The sequence below is a fragment of the Neophocaena asiaeorientalis genome, unplaced genomic scaffold (assembly GCF_003031525.2).
Source record: "Neophocaena asiaeorientalis asiaeorientalis breed wild unplaced genomic scaffold, Neophocaena_asiaeorientalis_V1.1 scaffold156, whole genome shotgun sequence".
In the NCBI taxonomy this organism is placed as follows: domain Eukaryota; kingdom Metazoa; phylum Chordata; class Mammalia; order Artiodactyla; family Phocoenidae; genus Neophocaena; species Neophocaena asiaeorientalis.
Genome location: NW_020173773.1, coordinates 740,827 through 763,354, shown reverse-complemented (window position 1 = coordinate 763,354; position 22,528 = coordinate 740,827). Strand labels below are relative to the sequence as shown.

The window sequence follows — 22,528 nt, the reverse complement described above, 5'->3', positions numbered from 1 at the left end:
TGGAGGAGGGAAGTCCTGCCTTTCTAACAAGTTCCCAGGTGATGCTGACACTTTTGATCCATGGACCACACTTTGAGTAGCAAGGTTCTAGGGCCAGAGTATAGAAGTCCAAAAGATACTTGGACATGCTAGCTGTTTGAGCTAATGACCTCTAAGGTTTTCTTCAGTGTTAATATTCCATGATTCCTACCAATTGTATACGCCAATATTCTGGGTTACATCAAAACTGAGACAGGGTGTTACTTATTGAGAGCTACCTTAAGATGGCCCAAAATCAAACTCTAATATACAAATGATAAAAAAAGAAAACATTATCCAGAGCACAAGATCCCAAACTGGAATGGAATCTGAAGAGTTACTGACTTGTTTCCTAGCAGAATAACTTCCTACTGTCAGTAGGTGGCAATATTTCCTCGGGGTCTAAAGAACTGCAAAGTGGAATGAAGGTTCTCAACTGTGGCTATACACCGGGAACACCTGGGAAACTTAAGCAATCCTGGCATCTCCCTCCCACCCCAGAAATTAGCTTAATTGGTCTAGAGTACAGACCAGGTGATTCTAACGTGCAGCTAAGGCTGAGGACCAGTAAAGTCAAGTGTAGTAGATACAGAGAAACAAGAGTCCAGGAGGGGTAAGAGGTAGATACTGGTCATCACATCACCCCTAAGTCCCTGAGTCTCCCCCACCCACATCAGGACTGACTCAGATGCACCACATAATCTCCACTCGGTCTCACCTTTCCTTTAAGCCCATCACCACCAGGTTATTCCAAGGCTGCACCAGATTTTACTTCCTCCAAATTCCTATGATGATACTGGATCAAAAGATGCTAGGATGGTTTATGTAGGAAAAGCACTGGTATCGCTTGTTTTCTACAAGATTCAGTTTTTTTTTTTTTTTTTTTTATGGTACGCAGGCCTCTCACTGTTGTGGCCTCTCCCGTTGCAGAGCACAGGCTCCGGACGCGCAGGCTCAGCGGCCATGGCTCACGGGCCCAGCCGCTCCGCGGCGTGTGGGATCTTCCCGGACCGGGGCACGAACCCGTGCCCCCTGCATCGGCAGGCAGACTCAACCACTGCACCACCAGGGAAGCCCCAAAGAGTCAGTTTTAACCTCAGCAAAGTGCCCTACCCCGAAACTCATCCCCAGTACCAGCCTCAACTCCATGAGCTGGCAACACTTTTCTGTACAGGGCAAGAGAGTAAATATTTTATGCTTTGAGGGCCATATGGTCTCTGTTCCAACTATTCAACTCTGCCACTGTAGCATGAAAGCATCCATAGGCAATATATAAGTCAGTGGCTATAGGCAGTGGGCTGGATTTGATCCATAGTTTGCCAACCCCTGCTTTACCCCACCTGAGTTTCTTCTGAATTTTCTGTCTCCTCCCTATGACATCATGTTCAGGTACCAAGCACAACCACTGAGACACCCACAGTACAGGACTGAGACCACTGCATGGAGAATGGAAAATATATGAGGGGGCCTTGGGAGGCAGGTAAGATTTGAAACACGGACCTATTCTGACTATTCAAAAATGAGGACAAAAATAGGGAGAAGAAACCCCTTATACCGAGAACTGCAAAAACGCCAGACTTCTGACATGGGGATTCTTTTCCCATGAAGCAACCACCTGTAACCTGAGGCTGATTCTCATCACTTGCAACGGAAATCTAAAGTCAAACTTGTCAGGAAAAGACAGTGAACTACCGGGAGTGAGCTAGGACCAGACTAGGCCAGCAGATGAACTGTGACATAAACCTCACACCTTAGGCAAAAATTAATGCAAAATAAATCACAAGTTTAAATGTGAACCTATAAAACTTTTAGAACAGAAGGAAATTTTCACGACCCAGGGTTATACAGAATTCTTAGACATGACACCCAAAGCATGGTCAAAGAAAACTGATACATTCAACTTCATCAAAACGTAAAACTTGGGCTTCCCTGGTGGCGCAGTTGTTGAGAGTCCGCCTGCAGATGCAGGGGACACGGGTTCGTGCCCCGGTCCGGGAAGATCCCACATGCCGCGGAGCGGCTGGGCCCGTGAGCCATGGCCGCTGGGCCTGCGCGTCCAGAGCCTGTGCTCCACAACAGTGAGAGGCCCGCGTACAGCAAAAAAAAAAGGAAAAAAAAAAGGAAAACTTTTTCTCTATGGAAGCCAATTTGAAGTGAGTAAAAAGACAAGCTAAACACTGGGAGAAGATATTTGCAAATTACACAGCTGACCAAAAATAAACCCAGAACATACAAAGGACTCTCAAAACTCCACAATAAAAAACCACCCAAATACAAATTGGGCAAAGGATTTGGACAGAACTTCATCAGAGGCTATATGGAAGGCAAATAATCTCATGAGAAGAAGCCAACGAGGTCTGGTAGTTGGTTCAGTGTTGCTGTGTGACAGGAAGAATTGGGGCTGCAGCGAGACTCCTGCCTAGGAAACTAGGCTGGAAGATTATTTGTGCACATTGGAACCTCTGAAGTCTGCATCGTGAGTCTCAGGGCCTACTGAGACATGTCCAGACCTCATTACAGCTCCCGCAGACAACAGGATATCCCCCCAAGTCTGGAATAATGGCCTCCCATGCAAAGGTGTTCAACAGCCATTAGGCAAGTGCAAATTAAAACCACAATGGAATTCTACCGTGTACCCATTAGAATAGCTAAATTAGAAAATACTACCACCACCAAGCACTGGTGAGGATGTAGAGCAACTGGACCCCTCGTACACTGCTGACGGGAATGTAAAATAGCACAACCGTTCTGGAAAACTGAAGTTTCTCATAAACATACACTTACCATATGCCCAACAATACCTCAGCTAGGTACCTACCCTAGAGAAAGAAAAACTTCCGTTCACACAAACACCTGTATATGAATGTTTAGCAGCTCAATTTATAATTGCCAAAATTAGAAACAGCCAAATACCCTTCAAACAGGTGAACAGATAAACTGTGGTACATCTATATGATGAAATACTACTGAAAAATATAAGGAAAACAGGGCTTCCCTGGTGGCGCAGTGGTTGAGAGTCCGCCTGCCGATGCAGGGGACACGGGTTCGTGCCCCAGTCCGGGAAGATCCCACATGCCGCGGAGCGGCTGGGCCCGTGAGCCATGGCCGCTGAGCCTGCGCGTCCGGAGCCTGTGCTCCGCAACGGGAGAGGCCACGGCAGTGAGAGGCCCGCGTACCGAAAAAAAAAAAAAAATAATAAGGAAAACAGGTACTTCATGTGTGATATAGTGTTGCTCTAAAAAATTACAGGTAAATTGGTTGGAATGTCAAAGAAATGAATATATATAAATGAATCAACTATTGATACGCACAAAACTTGAAAGTACTGCAAAGACATTAATGCTGAATGAAAGAAGCCAGTCTCAAAAGATTACATATTGTATGAGTCCAGTTATATAACATTCTCAGAAAGGCAAAACTATAGTTATAGTGACAGAGAACAAATCAGGGTAGTTGCCAGGGAGTAGGGGTGGAAGAGGGCATGACTGACCACAAAGGGATAGTGCAAAGGAGATCTTAGGGGTGATGGAATAGTGCTGTATCCTAATTGTGGTGGTGGTGACACAAATCTATACATGAACTAAAATTCATAAAACTACAGTTTAAAATCTATTTTACCCTGTTAACTTAAAACAATAAATTAAAATGGTTAGGGCTGGATGAAACATCAGGATGGGGGATGCATCCCTACCTCCTCCTCAGGAGTCCCCCACTCCTCCAGGGTTGGTACAGACTGAATGTAAGAAGCACTGTCCCCACCGAAGTGCAAACTAGACAATTCGGACCCTCTGCCTCCCAGGCCAAGGGCAGGGGCTTCCAGCGGTGGCCTACAGTACCAGCCCATCCAGGAGAACCTCATATTCCCTAAGGAGAGGAGGGAAGTCTTCCCAGCCACAGAGTTCCTTCCAGCCTATACACAGCCAGTACAGGTGCTGCCTGAATCACTGCACCGGGGCAACGGACACCCTTAAGGTCATCCGACTTCTATTTCCAAGCCTGCTCAACCCTGGCAACTCAGCCCCTATGGGAGGCCATTATTCCAGACTTGGGGGGATATCCTATTGCCTCAGAGAGCTGTGACCAGGCCTGGATATGCCTCTTTAGGCCCTAGAATTCAAGATCAAATTACAACGTTCCCAGGGGCAGAAATCATTTTTCAGCCTAGTTTCCTAGGCAGGAATCGCACCCCAGTCTCAGGTGTACTGTCACACAGCAGCATTGAGCCTACCACCCTGTTGGTTTCTGAACACCTCTGCCTGTCTCTGAATCCACGCTAAGCAAAGGCTAACAAACCTGCGTCTCAGACAAAGACAAGCTGAATAATAATGAATGCATGCCCTGAGCACCCAGTGGAGGCAAGGCCTGCAGGGGAGCAGCTGATGAAATCATCCAGCGATAGTCAGCTTGAGAGGAAGGCGGAATCCAGTGTGTTCCGTTCTTCTTCCCACCATCCCGATCTAAGGTCTCTCGTCGTGCTGCCGCCTCTCTGGGTTTGTTTCTCCTTCTCAGAGGATCAGACATCTGTGCTTCATTCCCTGCACAGAGTCTTGAGTGGACATGGAAAATCTGCGTGGTTGGCCGCATCCCCCGCTTCGGCCAGCCATTCTGGGACGCATGCTGCAGAATTCCCTTCCTGTTCGGCACACATGCTGCAAGTGGGAAAGGCACTGTCATAAGGAATCAAGAAAGTCCTCAGTACAAGAGGGAAACAGGGAGCGGGTGGTCATTACTACTGACCTGAGAGCTAAGTTCATGCCCTTGGAATCAGCAAGGCTGAGCCGGTGTCTCCTATGTATGTCCGAAGGCTGCTTCCTCTCTCCCACTCTACCATAATATTACTGCTGCTAGGATACTACTCTAACTCACAGAATTTAGTCTTTTACACAAAAGTCTTTGATAAATTTCAGAGCACTATTACATGTATTATCCTATTTAACCTTGGCCAGCACTCACCAACTCGGCCCTTATATCTTTTCTTCCTTTCTCCCCTGAAGTTATTTCAGCCACACATATCTTGCTCCTTAGTCAGAAAAAGTAAACACTCTCAGTGGACTACCGAGGGGTGTTCTAAGGATCATGCTGTGGGGTGAGGGGGCACAAAAGCTGCACCCTGCCGCCATCTTAATCTTCCTGTAACACTACGTTAAAAGGTTCTGCTCAAAAATTTTCTATAACAACTCACCGGCTAAACAAGAAGCTCAAAATGGATATCCAACATTTTTTATCAACTGACCCAAAGTGGTCAGTTTTCTTTCTCCCACCAAGCTGCTCCCTGAAACATGTGGTTTCTAAACTTTATTCCTCAGAGCCCTGTGTCTGGCGAGAGAGCCTCAAAGAGCCCCCAGTGCGGAGCTGAGAAATCACACAGGCAGAAATGGGCGCGCACTCTCCACCTGCATCCGGCTTTATCCACAGAAGCTACAGTTCTCATGTTTAATATGTTGGAGTTCCACATAATGTTCTGCTTAACAAAAGGGGTCTTGACTTTAAAAAAGAAAAATTTGAAAATCACTGACCTCTACGAAATACCACGTTGCAACAATTTAACTGCCCCGCACTTTGTTCACTGTACATCCTAAAGATACTTGGATTTTCTCACGTCTGCACTGTTACTCATGCAATTATTACCTTAAAACTCCTTGCTTGTTTCCTTCATCTATCCAAAGCATTCCCATAAGCTGTATTGCAAATATCACTTCATAAAAACGTCCCCCTGACAATCATAAACTAAAGGAATTTCTTCCAAACTGCTATGGCAATTAGCACTCAGGGGACTGATTTTATAATAATGCTATATATAAAACCTATCTAATACTCTGAACTTAGAACGTGGTTCTTTTCCATCTTCTCAACCAAAACGTAAGTTCTTTGAAACAGGAGCTATATAGGTTCCGTTTTATATCCTCTTTAGCAACTATTATTGGATTTCCAGCCAAATATAAGGACTTGATCCGACAATCGCTCTGGCTGCTGTGTCAAGAATATTAGAAGGCAAGTGAGGAAGCACGGAACTCGTAAAGGAGGCTAACTGCCCAGTGAAGTGAGAAAGTGATAAGAAATAATACTACTACCCATACAAAGAGGCAAATGGATCCCAGGCAGGAGGAATACCACCAATGGACAGGGTTTTGGCTAGTTGCCATTTAATTTTGGAGGAAGACAGTCTTCCAAATATGGCCATTGTTCTCTTTCGATTTATTTTTCCTTTTAAAATACTTGGTTGTTTTAATGGCTATGATAAAGGAGAGTCATGGCATCATAAACTCTCAGGATTGTAGGTTAAACCCCCTTGGACACTTAGCCCAACACTTTGAAAAGTTACTTCAGTTTAGGAAACAGACTCAGCCTGTTTGAGTCTGTTGAGTTTTCCTAAGACCTTAACATCTTTTAGGAAATCAGGCTACTGAGTGGACCAGAAAATTGTTCTCTTTCCTACTTTTTCAAAAGAAAATTGGAAAAAAAACACAAACAACAGTAGCTATAGCCCTTAGAAAACTATCTCAAATCGTCTACGTTTTATAGCAATCATCACATTCTGAGCCCAAATCAAAGTATCTTCTATGACTAAGTTACATAATAATATGTCATTTAAACAATTTCTTTCCTTGGAATAATTGTGCCCCTCCTCGCCAAAAGAACTATTTTTCTCCAGTCTAAAAGGAGCTGAGTTCCTTTTATTTCTTCCCAATCCTTTTTTAATCAGGATGATACTTGGTTGCAACCAATTAGATTCAGATCACTGCTCAAAAATGAACACTGATTTTTTAAAACTTGAATGAGTTTATATTCATTCTAGTTTCCAAAATATCAGCTATTATCTTTTTAAAAATGTTTCAAATTACTTCTCAAAAAGGTAGAAAAAAGCTTCCTCATTTCATATTTCTGTATCCCTTAACTCCTCCTCCAGTCACTACAAAGAATAAAAATAAATCCAACTTTAAAAACAGGGACATTTTATTTGATAATGAATAATTAAGATAACCAAGGAACTGTCAGGTCTATTTTGCCATAAGAAACTGACTGCAAGGTTCCCAAACTCAATGATCTTAAAAGACAAAACATGAGTCTTCCTCAAGTGATACGCTATGGCCCCTTCTAAAATGGAAAGGGGCAGCCATAGAGAAGAGTTACAGCACAGCTACCTCTGGAGAAGGAACTGATCCTCGAGGTGCCTTAGTTTGCCTGGATGTGCCTTGAACACTCAGTGAGTCCTTTTCATTTTCACTGTGCTGATTATTCAGTGGGTCCTTTCAATCTGAAAACTTGGAAATTTTTCTTGTATTTCTTCTGTGACAATTTCCTATTTGTTTTTTTCTGTTCCATTTTAAAACCTGTATTTTTCAGATGTTAGATTTCCCAGGTTGATTCTCTGATTTACTAATCTTTTCTCTCCCACCTTGTATTTTTATTCTGATTTTTAGCTGATTTTCTGTCTCTCTTTCTTAACCTTTCAACACTTCCATTGATTTTTTTTTTTAATAAATTTATTTTTGGCTGCATTGGGTCTTCGTTGCTGCACACGGGCTTTCTCTAGTTGCGGTGAGAGAGGGCTGCTCTTCGTTGCATTGTATGGGCTTCTAACTGCAGTGGTTTCTCTTGTTACAGAGTACGGGCTCCAGGCACACGGGCTTCAGCAGTTGTGGCACGTGGGCTCAGTAGTTGTGGCTCGCGGGCTCTAGAGCACAGGCTCAGCAGTTGTGGCGCACGGGCTTAGCTGCTCCGCGGCATGTGGGATCTTCCCGGACCAGGGCTCAAACCGGTGTCCCCTGCACTGGCAGGCGGATTCTCAACCACTGCGCCACCAGGGAAGCCCCCCATTGATTTCTCTTTTAGTTTGAATATCATATTTTTAATTTTGGAGATTTCTCTAATTATTTCTTTTTCATAGCATTCTGTTCTTATTTTAGGACATAGTGTCTTAATTCCAGGTTTGTTTTTTGTTTTTTTAGGTTTTCTTCTGATCTCTGCTATCTCTGTTTTCTTCAGCTTCTTCCTTCCATTTTATTTTTGTCTCTCTGTTGTGTAGGGTGGTTTCCCCAAATATTTCATGATTTGGGGCTGCCCACCCCTATTTGAGGAGAAAAAAGTCAAAAGCTGACTGGAAATGCTCTGTGTAGCGGGTGGGGCTAGTTGTCTGGAAGGCCTCACTGACAAGTGAGCTTCCCTAGAGAGTGATCAGGATGCAAACTGGCCTTCTAGTTGCAGAACTCTTCAAATGTCAAGGCCTAGAGGTCATTTCTCTGGGGCCATTCAGTTTCTCCAGAGATAAGTCTTCTTACAATCAATATTCCAGAAACAGGGGAGGGAGCTCTAGGGTCCTGCCAGCTCAGTATGAAGACTCCTACTTAAAATCTTTTTTATCTTGGCACTTTACCTCTGCCTTTTGCAACAACTGGTACCCTCCATGTCTTGAGCCTCTCCAGAGCTTCCCCACATCAATCAACTTACCTGTCATCTGACGCTGCCTCTGTTCAACTAAAGCCATCAACACACCACACATTCTGTCCTTTAAAAAGTCACTGAAGTCTTTTACTATTTCCTCTTCTATTCTCTTTGTCCTAATGGCTATTTCAGTGAGATTTGGGAGGGACAGGAGATGAATACATGTAGCCAATACACCAGGTGTTATGACCATTCCCTAACACAGGTGGGGGCCTCTGGGATAATTCTGTATGATTCTCTACACCAACTGCAGCAGTGCTAAAACTAACAGAAGCAGATTTTTCTCTCTTCAAACATTAGTTTGGAAGTAGTATTACCTCAGTAGGGCAGATACAGCTCTTTGATCCATCTGCTAGTTTTTCTTCTACCACTACTACTACTACTACCACTACTATTACTACTACTACTGGTTTTTCCACAACTACAGAAGTGCAGTCGTTACACTGTGGCCTATCACTCCATGGCTCACCGTTGAAATATGTATCCTCTAGGAAGAAAAGGACAAAAGATCAGAATTATGAGCATCCTGGTGAAATGTTTTCATAATTAACAGGTTCTTCTTTAGTTAGAAACCCAGCATTCAACAGAAGAAGAATGCCATACAGCACTATTCAGAAGACGAACAGACAGCCCTTTGGTCAAAGCCTTCGACGACAGCAACAACAAAAGTAACCATGTTTAAAAACTCGGTAGGGAGGAAAATACCAAGAACCAGAAGACAAACAAAAGCTTCACTGACACCAATGAGATTAAAAAGCAATCCTCTTATAACCAGTATTAGAATGGTAGAGATAAATATCAGGTGTTGATATCATCATAAAGAATGAAAGGGAACTAGAAAGGGAGAATTTTCTTACAAAGTGATTCATGGTGATAGACTGCCGTGCCCACTTAACACCTGAAGCCTTCCTGGATACCACCAAAAATTATCTGGTATTTCTGAACACATACCACATGCTTGGTAACATCCTATTACTGGTATTACTTCACTGGTATTTCTCTTTTACTGTTAACTTATCGTTTGTTTCCCTAGTAAAACAGAAATCCCTGAGACCAGGAACTTGCAAGCTCAGTGGTCAAGAGCTTGGGTTTTACAGTCTTACCCAGAGACTGCCTGTAATCTCCTGATACACACTGCTTCTCCTCCTAGGGTAATAGAAACCCCAATATTTAGCTGGCACATAGCCACCTGGAATAGTGACTTCATTTCCCAGCCTCCCTTGCAGATTATGTGGCCATAAGACTAAGCTCGAGCCAATGGGACATAAACAAAAGTGCCCCATGGCAGCTTAGGGAAACCTTCCTGAAGAGGTAGTTGCATGTGCCCTCTGTGCTCCTCCCTGGCCTCAGACAAGGTCATGCTGGACCACAAGGTCAAGTTAAGTTCAAGTGAAGCAACACACGTAAGTAGCCAAGGTCTCTGACACCACAGGCTACCAAACCACCTTGGGACAGTATTACATGACAAAGAAAGACTTCTACCTTGTGTATAAACTTCTGTTACTTCAGGTTTTTCTGTTCCTCAAAACTGATCCTAGCATTAATAAATACAGAATCACACAGATTTGGGTTCAACTCCCAGCTCAGTCAACCTTCTAGCTGAATTATCTCAGGCAAATCACCCGCCCCAGTTCTCTCATCTGTAAAATGGGATCAGCCTAATTTGGAGTGGTTATGAGGATGTACACATCCAAGAATCACACAAATCCACATAAAATTGTAACTGCGGATTTTCATAAAGAAAATGAGCTTATTTTAGGGAGATGTGACCTTGTCAGGAAAGAAAAGGAAGGCCTCTTCAGGGAGCTGACACGTAAAAATTTAAAACATAAATAGAAGCTAAGAAAGCAAAGAAGGGAGGAAAAATATTCCAGGCAAAGGTCACCACCTAGGCAAAGGCCATGGGCTGGAGGGAGTACAGAGACCACAGAAATGGAAAGAAGAGCAGTGTGACCCCAGAAAAGACAAGAAGGGAGCAGTGAAGGGAGAAGAGGCTAAAGAAAGAGGCAGGGGGCCACCTTGCACCAGTAAGGCCATGTTAAGAAGTGTGGCCTTTAGCCTAAGAGGAAAAGGAAGCAAAGAATATATTTAAGTTGGGAGGATGAGGAGGGACATGGCTGAAGATTCTGATTTCAAAAGCTCACTCTGGGGCTTCCCTGGTGGCGCAGTGTTTAGAGTCCGCCTGCTGATGCAGAGGACATGGGTTCGTGCCCCGGTCCAGGAAGATCCCACATGCCGCAGAGTGGCTGGGCCCATGAGCCATGGAGAGGCCACGGCAGTAAGAAGCCCGCGTACTGCAAAAAAAAAAAAAAAAAGCTCACTCTGGTCATAGTATGAAGAATAGACCAAAAGGGTGGGGCAAGGCTGGCAAAGATGTAAGGAGACCATTCAGATGTTACTGCAACAGTCCACTTGAACTAGGACCACTAGGAGGGTAGTGGGGATGAAGAGAAACTGTTGGATTCAAGACCTAGTACAGAAATAAATGTAACAGGGACTGCAGAAAGAGCAAGGGACCAAGAGACAGGTTACTAATGTTTGTGCAACTGTATACATGGTGGTACCAGTCACTGGACCAGGATAACTGGAACAGAACCAGATTCACAGAAGAAGAGCAAGAGTTTGATTCTGGACATGAGGATACCGAAGTATCCATGATGATACCGAAGAGACGTCAAGTAATCAGTTGTAAAAATAAAAATTTGGAGTCAGAGAAGAGGTCTCAATCAAACATACAAATTCTGGATTGTCTGTGTATAGTTGTAAACGTACGTGAGATTACCCAATGGCAGTGTAAAGAGAGAAAATAAGAGAACTCCAAACCTTATAGACTATGATAGGACCAACTTCTCTATGAAACCACAGGAAAGTGCCATTTCTTGGACCAAAAGAGCTGACTACCAGCAATTTCTATACGATTCAATCTAATAGAAAGGATGGCCAGAGGGGGTAAAATCAGGAAGGTGTGATGTACTGACAAAGCCAAAAACTTTAAAGGAAGTGGTGATGATCAATGGTGGCAAACGTTCCTGAGAAGCCGAGGAAGATGACTGGAAAACATCCAATGGGTTTGGAGAGAGTGATCACTGATTTCTTTAACAAGAATTATTCTTGCAGAAAGATGAGGCTGGAATCAGTCTACCACGAGAGAGAGAGAGGTGAAAAAAATAGAGTAGAGCAGCAAGTAAGCAATTCTTCTGAAGATCAAACAAGATAATAGATCTAAAGAGATTAGAAGAGTGCTTAGGCTCAGTTAAATGGCTCAATAAATGGGTTAAATGATTAAATGTTTTTTATGCTACTATTAAGATTACTAGTAGCTTTACATCTCCCACAGCACTTTAAACAATGCTTTGCACTTGTACTCAGTAAATAGTTCGGATGTGATGATAACTGTTAAGCAGGAACAAAGGGATGCTAAATCATTCTACACAATTTGCAATTAAAGTAGCTATAGAGTCTTGGTGAACCAGATGCCCTATTTTCCCTTCATTAAAATACAAGCTAATCTAAATATGATTGTGTTCTTCAATCCCTCATGAATTAACAAAATCTTCCCATTAGAATATCACTGAATTATTACCATGATGAAGTTACCCCCTCAAAAAAAATGGAATTTGAACCAAAAGTGAAACTGGTTATATTTTATGACACTATTAACTGTTAAAAGATTTAATGAGGATACCTATGAGAACCCTGATCTTAGGATCAGAAGCTACTCTTTGCTATAGTCAGTGAAAGAATGAGGGCTTCAGGAATATTCCAGAAAGTACACTGGCCACAAGTTAGGTGTTAATTTGGTTTATATTTATAGGTAATTGATGCTTCTCTTATCCTTGGGTAAAATTTTGCAGCTTGAAGGACTAAATATCCAGCCAACATGCAGAACAAAAGGCAAAGAGGGCCTTGGAAAACCAAAACAGGTGTGAGTGTCTGCAGGGTCTTCATCTACTTCCCTCAAAAGAAAATCAACTGAAGGTGATTTATGAATTTTGCATTACCTGCAATGGGCTTTGCCCATCTACCACTTTTTCAGTCAGGCATGACTCCCCTTTCACACTTCCTCTCCCCACCAATCACATACACATTCATTCTGTAAGACCTGAACATTCTGGATCCCCCAAAATAAGATAGTTGCCTCTTCTTCTGAATTCCTACCATTCTTTATTCTGTATTCATTCTTTATTCAGTTTCAGCACCTAATAGATTAGATTGCAAAGATACTTTTCCCAGCTCAATCTCCCAATGGGACTAGGTGCACAGCAAAACTAAGAATGTGGGACACACTGTGTCTTATTTCATTCTGAACACCTGATACAAAATTGATAACAAATGTTTGCTGGACAGAAAGTATATGTATAATAAATTCAGTCATCTGATATAATGCCTCTAATTAGGAGGGCAACAGCCAGGGTCAGTGTATTAGTTTCCTATGGCTGCTGTAACAAATTACCATGAACTTAGTGGCTTAAAAATGTCACAAATTTAACATCTTATTGTTCTGGAAGTCAGAAGCCTAAAATGAGTCCACGGGGATGTATTCCTTCTGGAGAATCCATTTCCTCGACTTTTCCAGCTTTTAGAGGTTATCTGCATTCCTTGGCTCATGGCCCCTTTGTTAATCATCACAGCCAGCAGCTTACTAGCATCGTCAAATCTCTTTGATCTCCTGCCTTGCCCACAGCAAGACCCTTGTGATTATACTGGGCCCATATGGAAAAACCAGGGTAAGTAAAGGATCTCCACGTGGGAGACTAATCACACCTGCACAGTCTCTTTTGCCACGTAAAGTAGCACCAGGACACAAGCATCTTTTAGGGGCCATTATTCAGCCTAGCAGAGTCAGGCACACTGACAACTTCAAAAAGCAAACACCAGTAGCCTAAAATCAAGGGATAAAACAGAAAAAAAAAGATGGAAAGTAGAGGAAAACTAAAAACGCACAAACAAAAAAGGAGCAACTTGTGTCATTTATAAAGTGGAAATCAATTAGCACTATGCTCCCTCCATGACCTCTGAGGACAGTACTTCGTTATTTTGGTTCAATATTACAAGTAGAATTCAAAATAATGACTTTGAGCCGTGGGGAAAAACAAGTTAAGTTTCATTCTGTAAAGTTCCTTTAAGAAAGAGGGCATGACAGATCATGAAATATTTCACTTAAATGATTATTAATTTTGAAAGACAGGACTGATGCTTAGAGGGAGAAGATTAAATTTTACTTATATGGAAAATCTCACTGTCTGATACGAAATGAGATTTATGATGTGTTACAGGCTGAATGTTTGTGTCCTCCCAAAATTCCTATGTTGAAATTCTAAGCCCCAATGTGATGCTACTAGGAGGTGAGGCCTTTGGGAGGCAATTAGGTCATAAGAGTAGAGTCCTCATGAATGAGATTAGTGCCCTTAAAAGAAGACCCCACAGAGTTCTCTCACCCTCTCCGCCATGTGAAGATACAATGAGAAAACGGCTGTCTGCAACCTGGACGAGGGCCCTCACCAGACCGCGACCATTTCAGTGCCTTGATCTTGAACTTCCAGCCTCCAGAACTGTGAGAAATAAGCTTCTGTTATCTGTAAGCCACCAAGTCCATGGTATCTGTTATAGCAGCCCAAATGGATTAAGGCAGTATTTATCAGAGAGATTGATTTCTGTCATGTATACTTGAACTTATAGATCCAAAAAAAAGTTCACCCTCAAAGAAGTCACCTTGGGAACATAATAAATTCTAATGAAAGAACTGCTTGAAAGTTTAAGGAAATCACCCTTTAAGAAGTTATTTTAGAACCAATATATAAACTACATCATTATCTGCCTCATTACTTTGTAATGATACTTCATTTTTAACTGGAATAGCCAAAGTTGAGTTATCAAGATAGGCAATCATTAAACTTGGTTCCAAATGATTTGGACCATTAAAAAAACATCAAATATCATATATCCTGATAATGGTCAAAAGAGTGAGCCGCAAGATCTGGATGCAGTTCTAAAAGAGGAAAGGCAAAAACAAAAGTGGGCGCAATCACTGAATCAAGAGCTTAGCCTTTCCAGACCACCTCTCTGAACAGGGCTACACCCTTCAGAAATACAAGTTACAGTATGCTACTTAATCAGACTCTGGCTCTGATCAATTAGTCATAATTTGTATTATTCATCAAGTCATTTACACTTAGAGAATATTTAAATGCATTCAAGTTCAACGAAACTATATGCCTACTGTATATCAATGCCTATTGATTACATGCATTATTACAAAGCTCCGATTTGTATTAATGCTGACACTGCAAGCCTTATGTATCTGGATACCAAACCCTGGAGACGTTATTTCTCCTTCATTTCTTCCATAGATGCTGGGAAGTTGATTTCATATGTTACAAGTTCCCACCTCATGGACCTGGGAATCCAGCTGATCTAAAGTCAAACCGTGAAGCAGGATTTACTCCACAATCACATACACATGGCTTCACAAACACACACTCCATATGGGCTGTCCAGAATTGCTACACAAATCCACTTTCCTCCCATATATATTTCAAGTTGCTGACAACAGAGCCCCATTAGCAACTTCATAGGTAAAGCTGGGCTCTATCACTGGCCTTGATATATGGCACTCCTGGTGGTCACTAAGCCCCATTCATACCCATGACATCACTGTTTCCATAGAAACAACATCACTACATTCTGCAAGGGGGAGAAACTACAAGGGGACTCTCAAAGACGACAAAACCCAAACAATGCAACTAGAATATGCATGCTGTTAGTTAAAGTGGTCTTTTAAGGGGGCCTTAGTTTCTTTGGAGAAAAACACAAGCACAAAGTGCAGATTTTTAAAATTACAAATAAACGGGGAATAAATGCAACTAGGAAATACAAGTGCTAAATTTCTTTCTGAAACGTAATCCACTCTACTTTGCACAAGCCAGATTTGAGAAGTTTAACTTTTCTTAAGACTTGCAACCCTATAACATACACATGTTAATGTTTTAATGCTTTTAAAAAACATTTAAAACCTTTAAATGGTTTTGGACTTTGTGTTTATATGCTGTGAACTTAACATAATTGAGAGTAAATTTTAATGACTTCTTGGCAGTTCAACTAAGAAAAAACTCATATGCAATCTTATTCCACAGTAAAATGTAAGAACCAAGCCACAATCATGTAAATATTGAACAATGGAACTATATGAAATTGGAAACAAAGAATGGTAAAGTCAAACTATTATACAAAATTTGAACAGAACATTTTCAAAAGCAATCACAAAAATAAAAAATTCATGGAGAAGAAAATCAGACAATAGTACCATCCTCTGACTGTACAAACATAAGAGACTATATCAGTATTGTTAGAAATGGCCCACTGTGCTTATGGTGAGAAACCAGCACATTCTTTCAAGAGTTTACAATTAACAGCCTGATTCACAACTCCAGAAACATCTGAGGAATGCCTTTCTGGACATGGGACTGTCTTTTAAAAGACTGAAAATGTTGCCCAAGTCAGTCACCCAAAAGCAATCTAACTCAGAAAAGATGGAGAGCGCACAGGGGTATCGTCCCAGAGAGACCACTTGTATACAAACATGTGAACTCTGTGCCAGATGAGAATCACAACCAAACAAACTGTATCAGAGGTTACAGGTTGTCCCTGAGCAACAGTAGGAAAGATGATGATGCCTGAGCAATAGCGAGTATGGAAACCACAAAGTTTACAAGCTGAGAGAAAGGGTACTAGTGGAATCAACCAAACATCAGCCTATACATGCCACTGTGAATACCCACTGCACACCCTGCCAACCCCAGGGCTATTCCTTTGTTATTGACCTTATGTCAAATACCCTAGGCTTATATAAGCATTTAAACCTTAGTATTTAACAATGATTGTAATGAGGTGGGTAGACCTAGAGTCTGTCATACAGAGTGAAGTAAGTCAGAAAGAAAAAGACAAATACCGCTAACACATATATATGGAATTTAAGAAGAAAAAAAAAATGTCATGAAGAACCTAGAGGTAAGACAGGAATAAAGACACAGACCTACTGGAGAACGGACTTGAGGATATGGGGAGGGGGAAGGGTGAGCTGTGACAGGGCGAGAGAGGCATGGACATATATATACTAACAAACGTAAGGTAGATAGCTAGTGGGAAGCAGCCGCATGGCACAGGGATATCGGCTCGGTGCTTTGTGACCGCCTGGAGGGGTGGGATAGGGAGGGTGGGAGGGAGGGAGACGCAAGAGGGAAGAGATATGGGAACATATGTATATGTGTAACTGATTCACTTTGTTATAAAGCAGAAACTAACACACCATTGTAAAGCAATTATACCCCAATAAAGATGTTAAAAAAAATGTAAATGCAAAAAAAAAAATCCTACAAAGACGCATTTATTTACCCTAGTGGTAGACTTGTTTGTGGGGGCTCTTCCCCTCCCTGAAAACCCACATGTAGAAGTAGCCTAAAGAAATACCAACGACAGAGAATGACAGCCAGTACCTGCCAGAATATCAACCAATCCTGCAATAGGTGAGACAGGCACTGTTGTCAGAAGATTTCCACCGTAGATCTTAAAGGCTTGACCAATGGGGAGACAAAAACATCTACAGCTAAAAGTTGAGCCATGGATATAAGATAACATGCAACTACAAGAGACCACTTATGTGTCAACCTGGAAACAAACCAAGGTAGGAGAGGAGAACCCAGGGAAGTAGAAGTAGATTCAAGTGAGAGGAAAAGATTACAGATAAGATGCATGATGGGAGCTGCACCTGTGCCTCCTACCCACCTGGGTTGTTTTTTTTTAATCAATTCTCTCCTGCCCAACCCCACCACCATCACAGCCCCCCCATATCCCACTCATGGTCCTGTTGGAAGATACAGGGATAAGGACTGACTGTTCTATAAGCAGGTCATACAAAAATTATCAGGATGTGGTTCCTAATCTCACGGGGCTGACACACAAGTGAGTAAAAGACAGACGTCTAATAATTCTGATTCAATGTTATAAACACTGTATAGTAAAATGGAAGGATGACCAGGAGTTGCCCAGGGAGACAAGGTAAGAGGGGAATATGAGGCTGGGAGAGAACAACAAGAACACGAGCTGTGGCCTCCAGGTACCAACTCAGTGCTCAGGAAATGCAAACAGCCCTGTGCATTTGGAGCAAATGAGCACAGGGGAGTGGTTAGAAATCAGGCTCGAAATTTAGCCAGGGGACAGTTCATGGCCAATTTTTTAAATAACCAAAACAAGGCAATAAGTCTGGTACGTTTGATTAATGGAGTTGCTTAAAGGCAGAAATGTCCTCCCTGAAATGTGGATAAAAAAGAGAAAAGTCTATGGCCACTAAAGAAAATCTGAAGAGATGCATGGCTAAGTCAGGTTCAGCAACCAGGGGTTACAATCAAGGTGATCCATGGCACTATAATATGGCAACCTAATCTCAAGACCTACATAGGCAGCAGATGGCCACCTCCCGCTACCGCCACCCTGCCCCACTATCACTACAGACGATGTTGCCTTTGACAATTCCTATGTTTGTACCAGACTTGGACCTGGATTTCTTACCACTTATGTGACCTCGGACAGCACTTTTTAGAAAAATCACATATAGATGTGAACGGAGAAACCCACTGGCTTCCACTGTCCTCCCAATGTGTTAACTCCCCGGCTTTTGGCAAGTTCTAGCCAGAGCTCCCTTTCTGTTCTCCTCCAACCAGAAGGTTCTGCAGCGTTTGACATGGATTCAAGGCCTGAATGTGGGTGGCTGTGTAATAAGCTAAGTTTTTATTATCTTGGATGCCCCACTTATCCTTTCTGTGCATCTATCTCCCCTCCAGTGTGGCCCTTTCACCTCTAACACACAAGCTTTCTGACCAATCCTTGGGAAAAACTTGTACAAAAATCAGTTTCCCCTAGGAATAATCTGGAGCAAGAAGGGCACACCCTGTAAGTGGAAGGTGCTTAAGTATAAGAAGTGTTTAAATGACTGCAGGTCCTGGATTCATTAAGAGATAATCTAAAAGAAGTTAATTCCTAAATAAGGGGGTACACTCACAAGCAGCCCTAGGTATCTGGCTCTAGCTGACAGGGTAAAAAAATCAAAATCCCTGACTCAGACCAAACACATGAGGGATCCTAAGACTCAATGAGAAGTGACTTTTGCATCATCAACCACTCTGTTCTCAAGAGAAAAGAGACCCTGTTCATATATAATAAGCACACATTTGTGTAAGTATATGTGCGCCTCCAAGAGAGGAGGAAGGAAAGCAAAGAAGTTGAGAAGCAAACATGGTAGAGTAAGATGAGTAATGCTGGCATTCAAAGATGATTCATTTACAGAGGCAGGTCAGAAAGGAGACAGTAAATTAAACATTGTCCACATCAGCACAGGCTCTGACCAACAGCTCCAAGTCCCAAGGACTCACAAGGAGTTCAAATGTAATAAAGCCTTTTGGAAGGAGAGTTAAATCCATAAGAAGATCCAGTTCAGTCCAGAAGCCAAAGTAAGGAAAACAGCTGCACGAATGTTTACTGACACACCAGATGATGGTGGAGCAAAACAATCATTCAGATACTCTGCCATAATGGCAGACATAGTGTCATGGGTTGGACTCAGTATATGGCTGCTGCTAATTTGGCCCCTGTCTCCTTATCTCTATTCCAATTAATTGAATTCTTATTAACCAGATTCCTACCCTTAAAATCTGGGTTAGCTTGCTCACACAGAAAATAATCACTTGCATTGTTTGTTTTTCAATGTTTCTCTTGTATATGAGATTACATTCATGCAATGAGTTTACAATGCTACAAGAGGTCATTCTCCAAAGGATCCATCCATCTGACCTTGTTCACTCTATGGCCACTGATTACAGCTCTCACCTTGGCTGGAACTCCTGTCCTGATCAACACCTTGCACACAGCAACGGAAGGTCATGAGAGAGGAAATCAGAGAATGTAGATAGCTCAGAGCAAGTCATTGCCTATCCTGTAAAAAAAAATCTTCATCAGCGAATAACTCACATTGAATTCCCTCTCCTGGGCCAGCTACCCAGGTCTCTCAGCAAGAAACAGTAAAAGGAGCTGAGGGAGAAAAAAGAAGTTTTTGGGGACGGGTCTAGGGTGCTAACTTCAGCCTGGCCAGGGCCAGCTGGAACAGACAAGCACAGGAAAGATGTAGATCCCAGCTTCCGGAGAAAGAGCCCTTGTAAATAAAAGCGGTCGGAGATGGGGAAAAGATTGACCAATCTATAATACAAACTCTGGGAGCCACCTCAAAATAAAATGTTCTTCAAGGTCATCTTGAGTCCTTCCCAGTACTTTAGAACAGCCTGACAGATGTTAATTAACCCTCCTGATTCCACAGCCCCAAGGGAGATGTAAATATGTTTAACTGATGAGCATATTCAATCTGTACTATTCCTGGAGCTCTAACAGCTTCCTAAAGGGCCTTTTGAAGAAAAGCATTTTGACAGCATCATAAAATGTCCGGATTGAAATGGATCACAAAGGGCCTCTCTGGAGAGGAGGCAGGAATAGTGGCAAAAATAGGGCCTTGGAGAAAGATCTGGCATCTATCAGCTGTGTGAGGCCAGGGAAGTTACTCAAGCCTTCTAAGCCTCAGTCTCTCTACCTGCAAAAGGAGGACGACATCGCCCACTCTACGGATTGGGTTGGTAAAAAGCCCAGCCCTGTGCCCCGTTTATAGTGGTCTACAGTTGTAATTTCTGTAAACAGCGCTACACTATACAGTACTGCAACAAAAGTAACTTATAATTTAGAACATACTATCCTCACATCCTTTCTCCTTTGTCACCACTCACCAATCCCAGCCTCTCATGACACGCCAGCCACTGCAGAAAACACATTCATGTAGATTCTCAAGGCCTCATATTCCTTACTGTAAAACGACCACCATGTTTGCCTATTACTAGTCAGTCAGCAAGGCAGTGGTGGAGCCAGCTTGCCAACCCTGCCTCCCAAGTCCAAATTGCTCACAGTCCTCTTTGTCTACCAGCCCCACTGCTTTCCCCTCTGGCATTCTCAGCTCTGTACACTATTGCCTACTCCTACATGCTCACTTCCCTAGAGCTCACCTCAAAATCTTGGGCCTTTGCTAGGGTTCCAAGTGCCCTCAACTTTAATTTTCATCTGTGACTCTCATGAACAAGCTGCATACTTCCTCTTCAGGGTCCAAACAAAAGGCTCTAAGCAAGCAGACCTAGGGAGGTTTCTCTACACTCACGGGAAGCTTTATGAAATCTTAATGAGAAGACGGCCCATCAACCTAAACATGTTCAGATTATTTTCAAGTGAAAATTAGAAACACTTTGTTAGGGTCAGCAATGGTGCGTGCAGGGGTCGGGAGTGAGGGAGGGGGAGGTGTCAGCCACATGGGGTGATGGTAACTTTCATGTTCACCCATTCTTACACATGATGACACGTGTAATTCCCAACCAGTGGCACCCTCCTGATCTGTTCTGGGGCTCCAGAAATCCTAGCCCTATGAGGTCCTGACTTAAAAAAAAAAATTAGAGTAAAAAAAAAATTAGAGTCAATGATACAAAACATCTCATAAAAAACCCCTATTAGAAAAATAAATGGTTCTTAACTTGGTTTAGCCAAGTTGGCCAAAATCACACGGCTCCAGAATCCAGGAATCCTATCTCCCCTTTCCACCTCAACCACGAAGGAGCCTCTACAGGAGCCGACATTAACTCCCCAAAGCAGGAATTATCATTTCCTGGGTACAGCATATGTCTGCTTCTTATTTTCTGGATTCACGGACTTAAAAAGATAAACCTTCAACCAAACTACTTGTCTGTGTGAGCAAAAAACTTTTTTTTTTTTAAAGTGGCTTGGTAAATGAAAATCAACAGATAATCAAAAGAAAAAAGCCCACACGATGAGTCTGTTCTGGGGGGAAAACTGCAACTTTCTCACAGTATTATATCCACAAAGGTGGTAACATTTCCTCAGATCTCAGCATCTCAAGAGTCGAGGGAGAAGCAGGGGAATCCAAGATTATGGGAAATGCCTAAACTTTCACTTATCTTATTGACCAGAACTTGATAGGGTAATTGTTAATTTTGGTTTTCTAAGAATGCAAAGTGCCTTGTTTGCTGTTGTGTGTTCTTTAATTTTTCTCTGATAGTTCGTAATGGTGACAGGGCAAAGTATCAGTTTTTCCCAAATCAGTAACTGCCCTCAGCTTCACCCATGAGAAACAGGCTTTGCTAATCTGAGGGCTCAATCAGTACATATTTATTTGGGCCAATTAAGTGTCATATGTACAGGGTGCTATAGAATAGTCCATCAGAACTTTCTAGAATAATGGAAATGCTCTTTATCTGTGCTTACACACTAGACTACTAAGCACTTGAAATGTGGCTAGCGCAACTGAACTCTACTTTAAACTTAAATTCTCACGCGTGTCCAATGGCTATTGAATTGAATAGCACAGCTACAGGGGATACCAAGACATGAGAAAACATGGTCCCTGAACGCAGAATCATGTTCCATCCGGAGGAACAAGTCAAGGACAGAAGAAAAGCTAACTCATAAGGACAAGGTAGTAAGTAAAGTTGCCCTTTGAGTCTTCACTTTCTCTATGCAAAAGCCCCTGTTTACAAAATTAATGCACAGAAATTGCTGGCATTCCTATAGTAAAGCAGAAACTAACACACCATTGTAAAGCAATTACACCCCAATAAAGATGTTAAAAAAAAAAAGTCCCTGTTGATCAGGCGTCAGTACAACCATCACTTTTTCAGGGAAGTGTCTCCAATGGGGCAAATCCCCATATCATGCACATTAATCACACCATGGACCCTCTCCTTTAGCAGATCTTAGTTGAATGTTCATGCTCTTGTGTAATTATCTAATTAGCCCGTGATTCTCTCTTCTGTCAACTTCATTAGGGCACAGACCATGTCTATTTTTTTCTCACTACTATGCCCCAAACTCCAACATAATATGTGTGCATAGTAGGTTTCAAATTAACGTGTTGAACTGAATAAACGATTAACTGAGGTCCCGAATGTGAAAATGATCTATAAACTATGAAGCACAA

General features: G+C 42.3%; 1 protein-coding gene across 5 annotated transcripts in view; it reads right to left on the bottom strand.

Annotated features, from left to right (window-relative positions):
* LOC112403901 (carboxyl-terminal PDZ ligand of neuronal nitric oxide synthase protein-like) overlaps window positions 1–22,528 on the bottom strand; it is a 301,211-nt gene that overhangs the window by 108,117 nt on the left and 170,566 nt on the right. The window contains exon 1 of one of the 5 annotated variants that reach the window (XM_024751629.1): window positions 13,899–13,980. The exons of the other annotated variants lie outside the window; for them this stretch is intronic. Coding sequence (XP_024607397.1) covers window positions 13,899–13,910 — 12 coding nt within the window. The 5' untranslated portion in view covers window positions 13,911–13,980. Of the gene's footprint in view, window positions 1–13,898; window positions 13,981–22,528 lie in introns of those variants that run through there. 5 annotated transcript variants of the gene reach the window in all.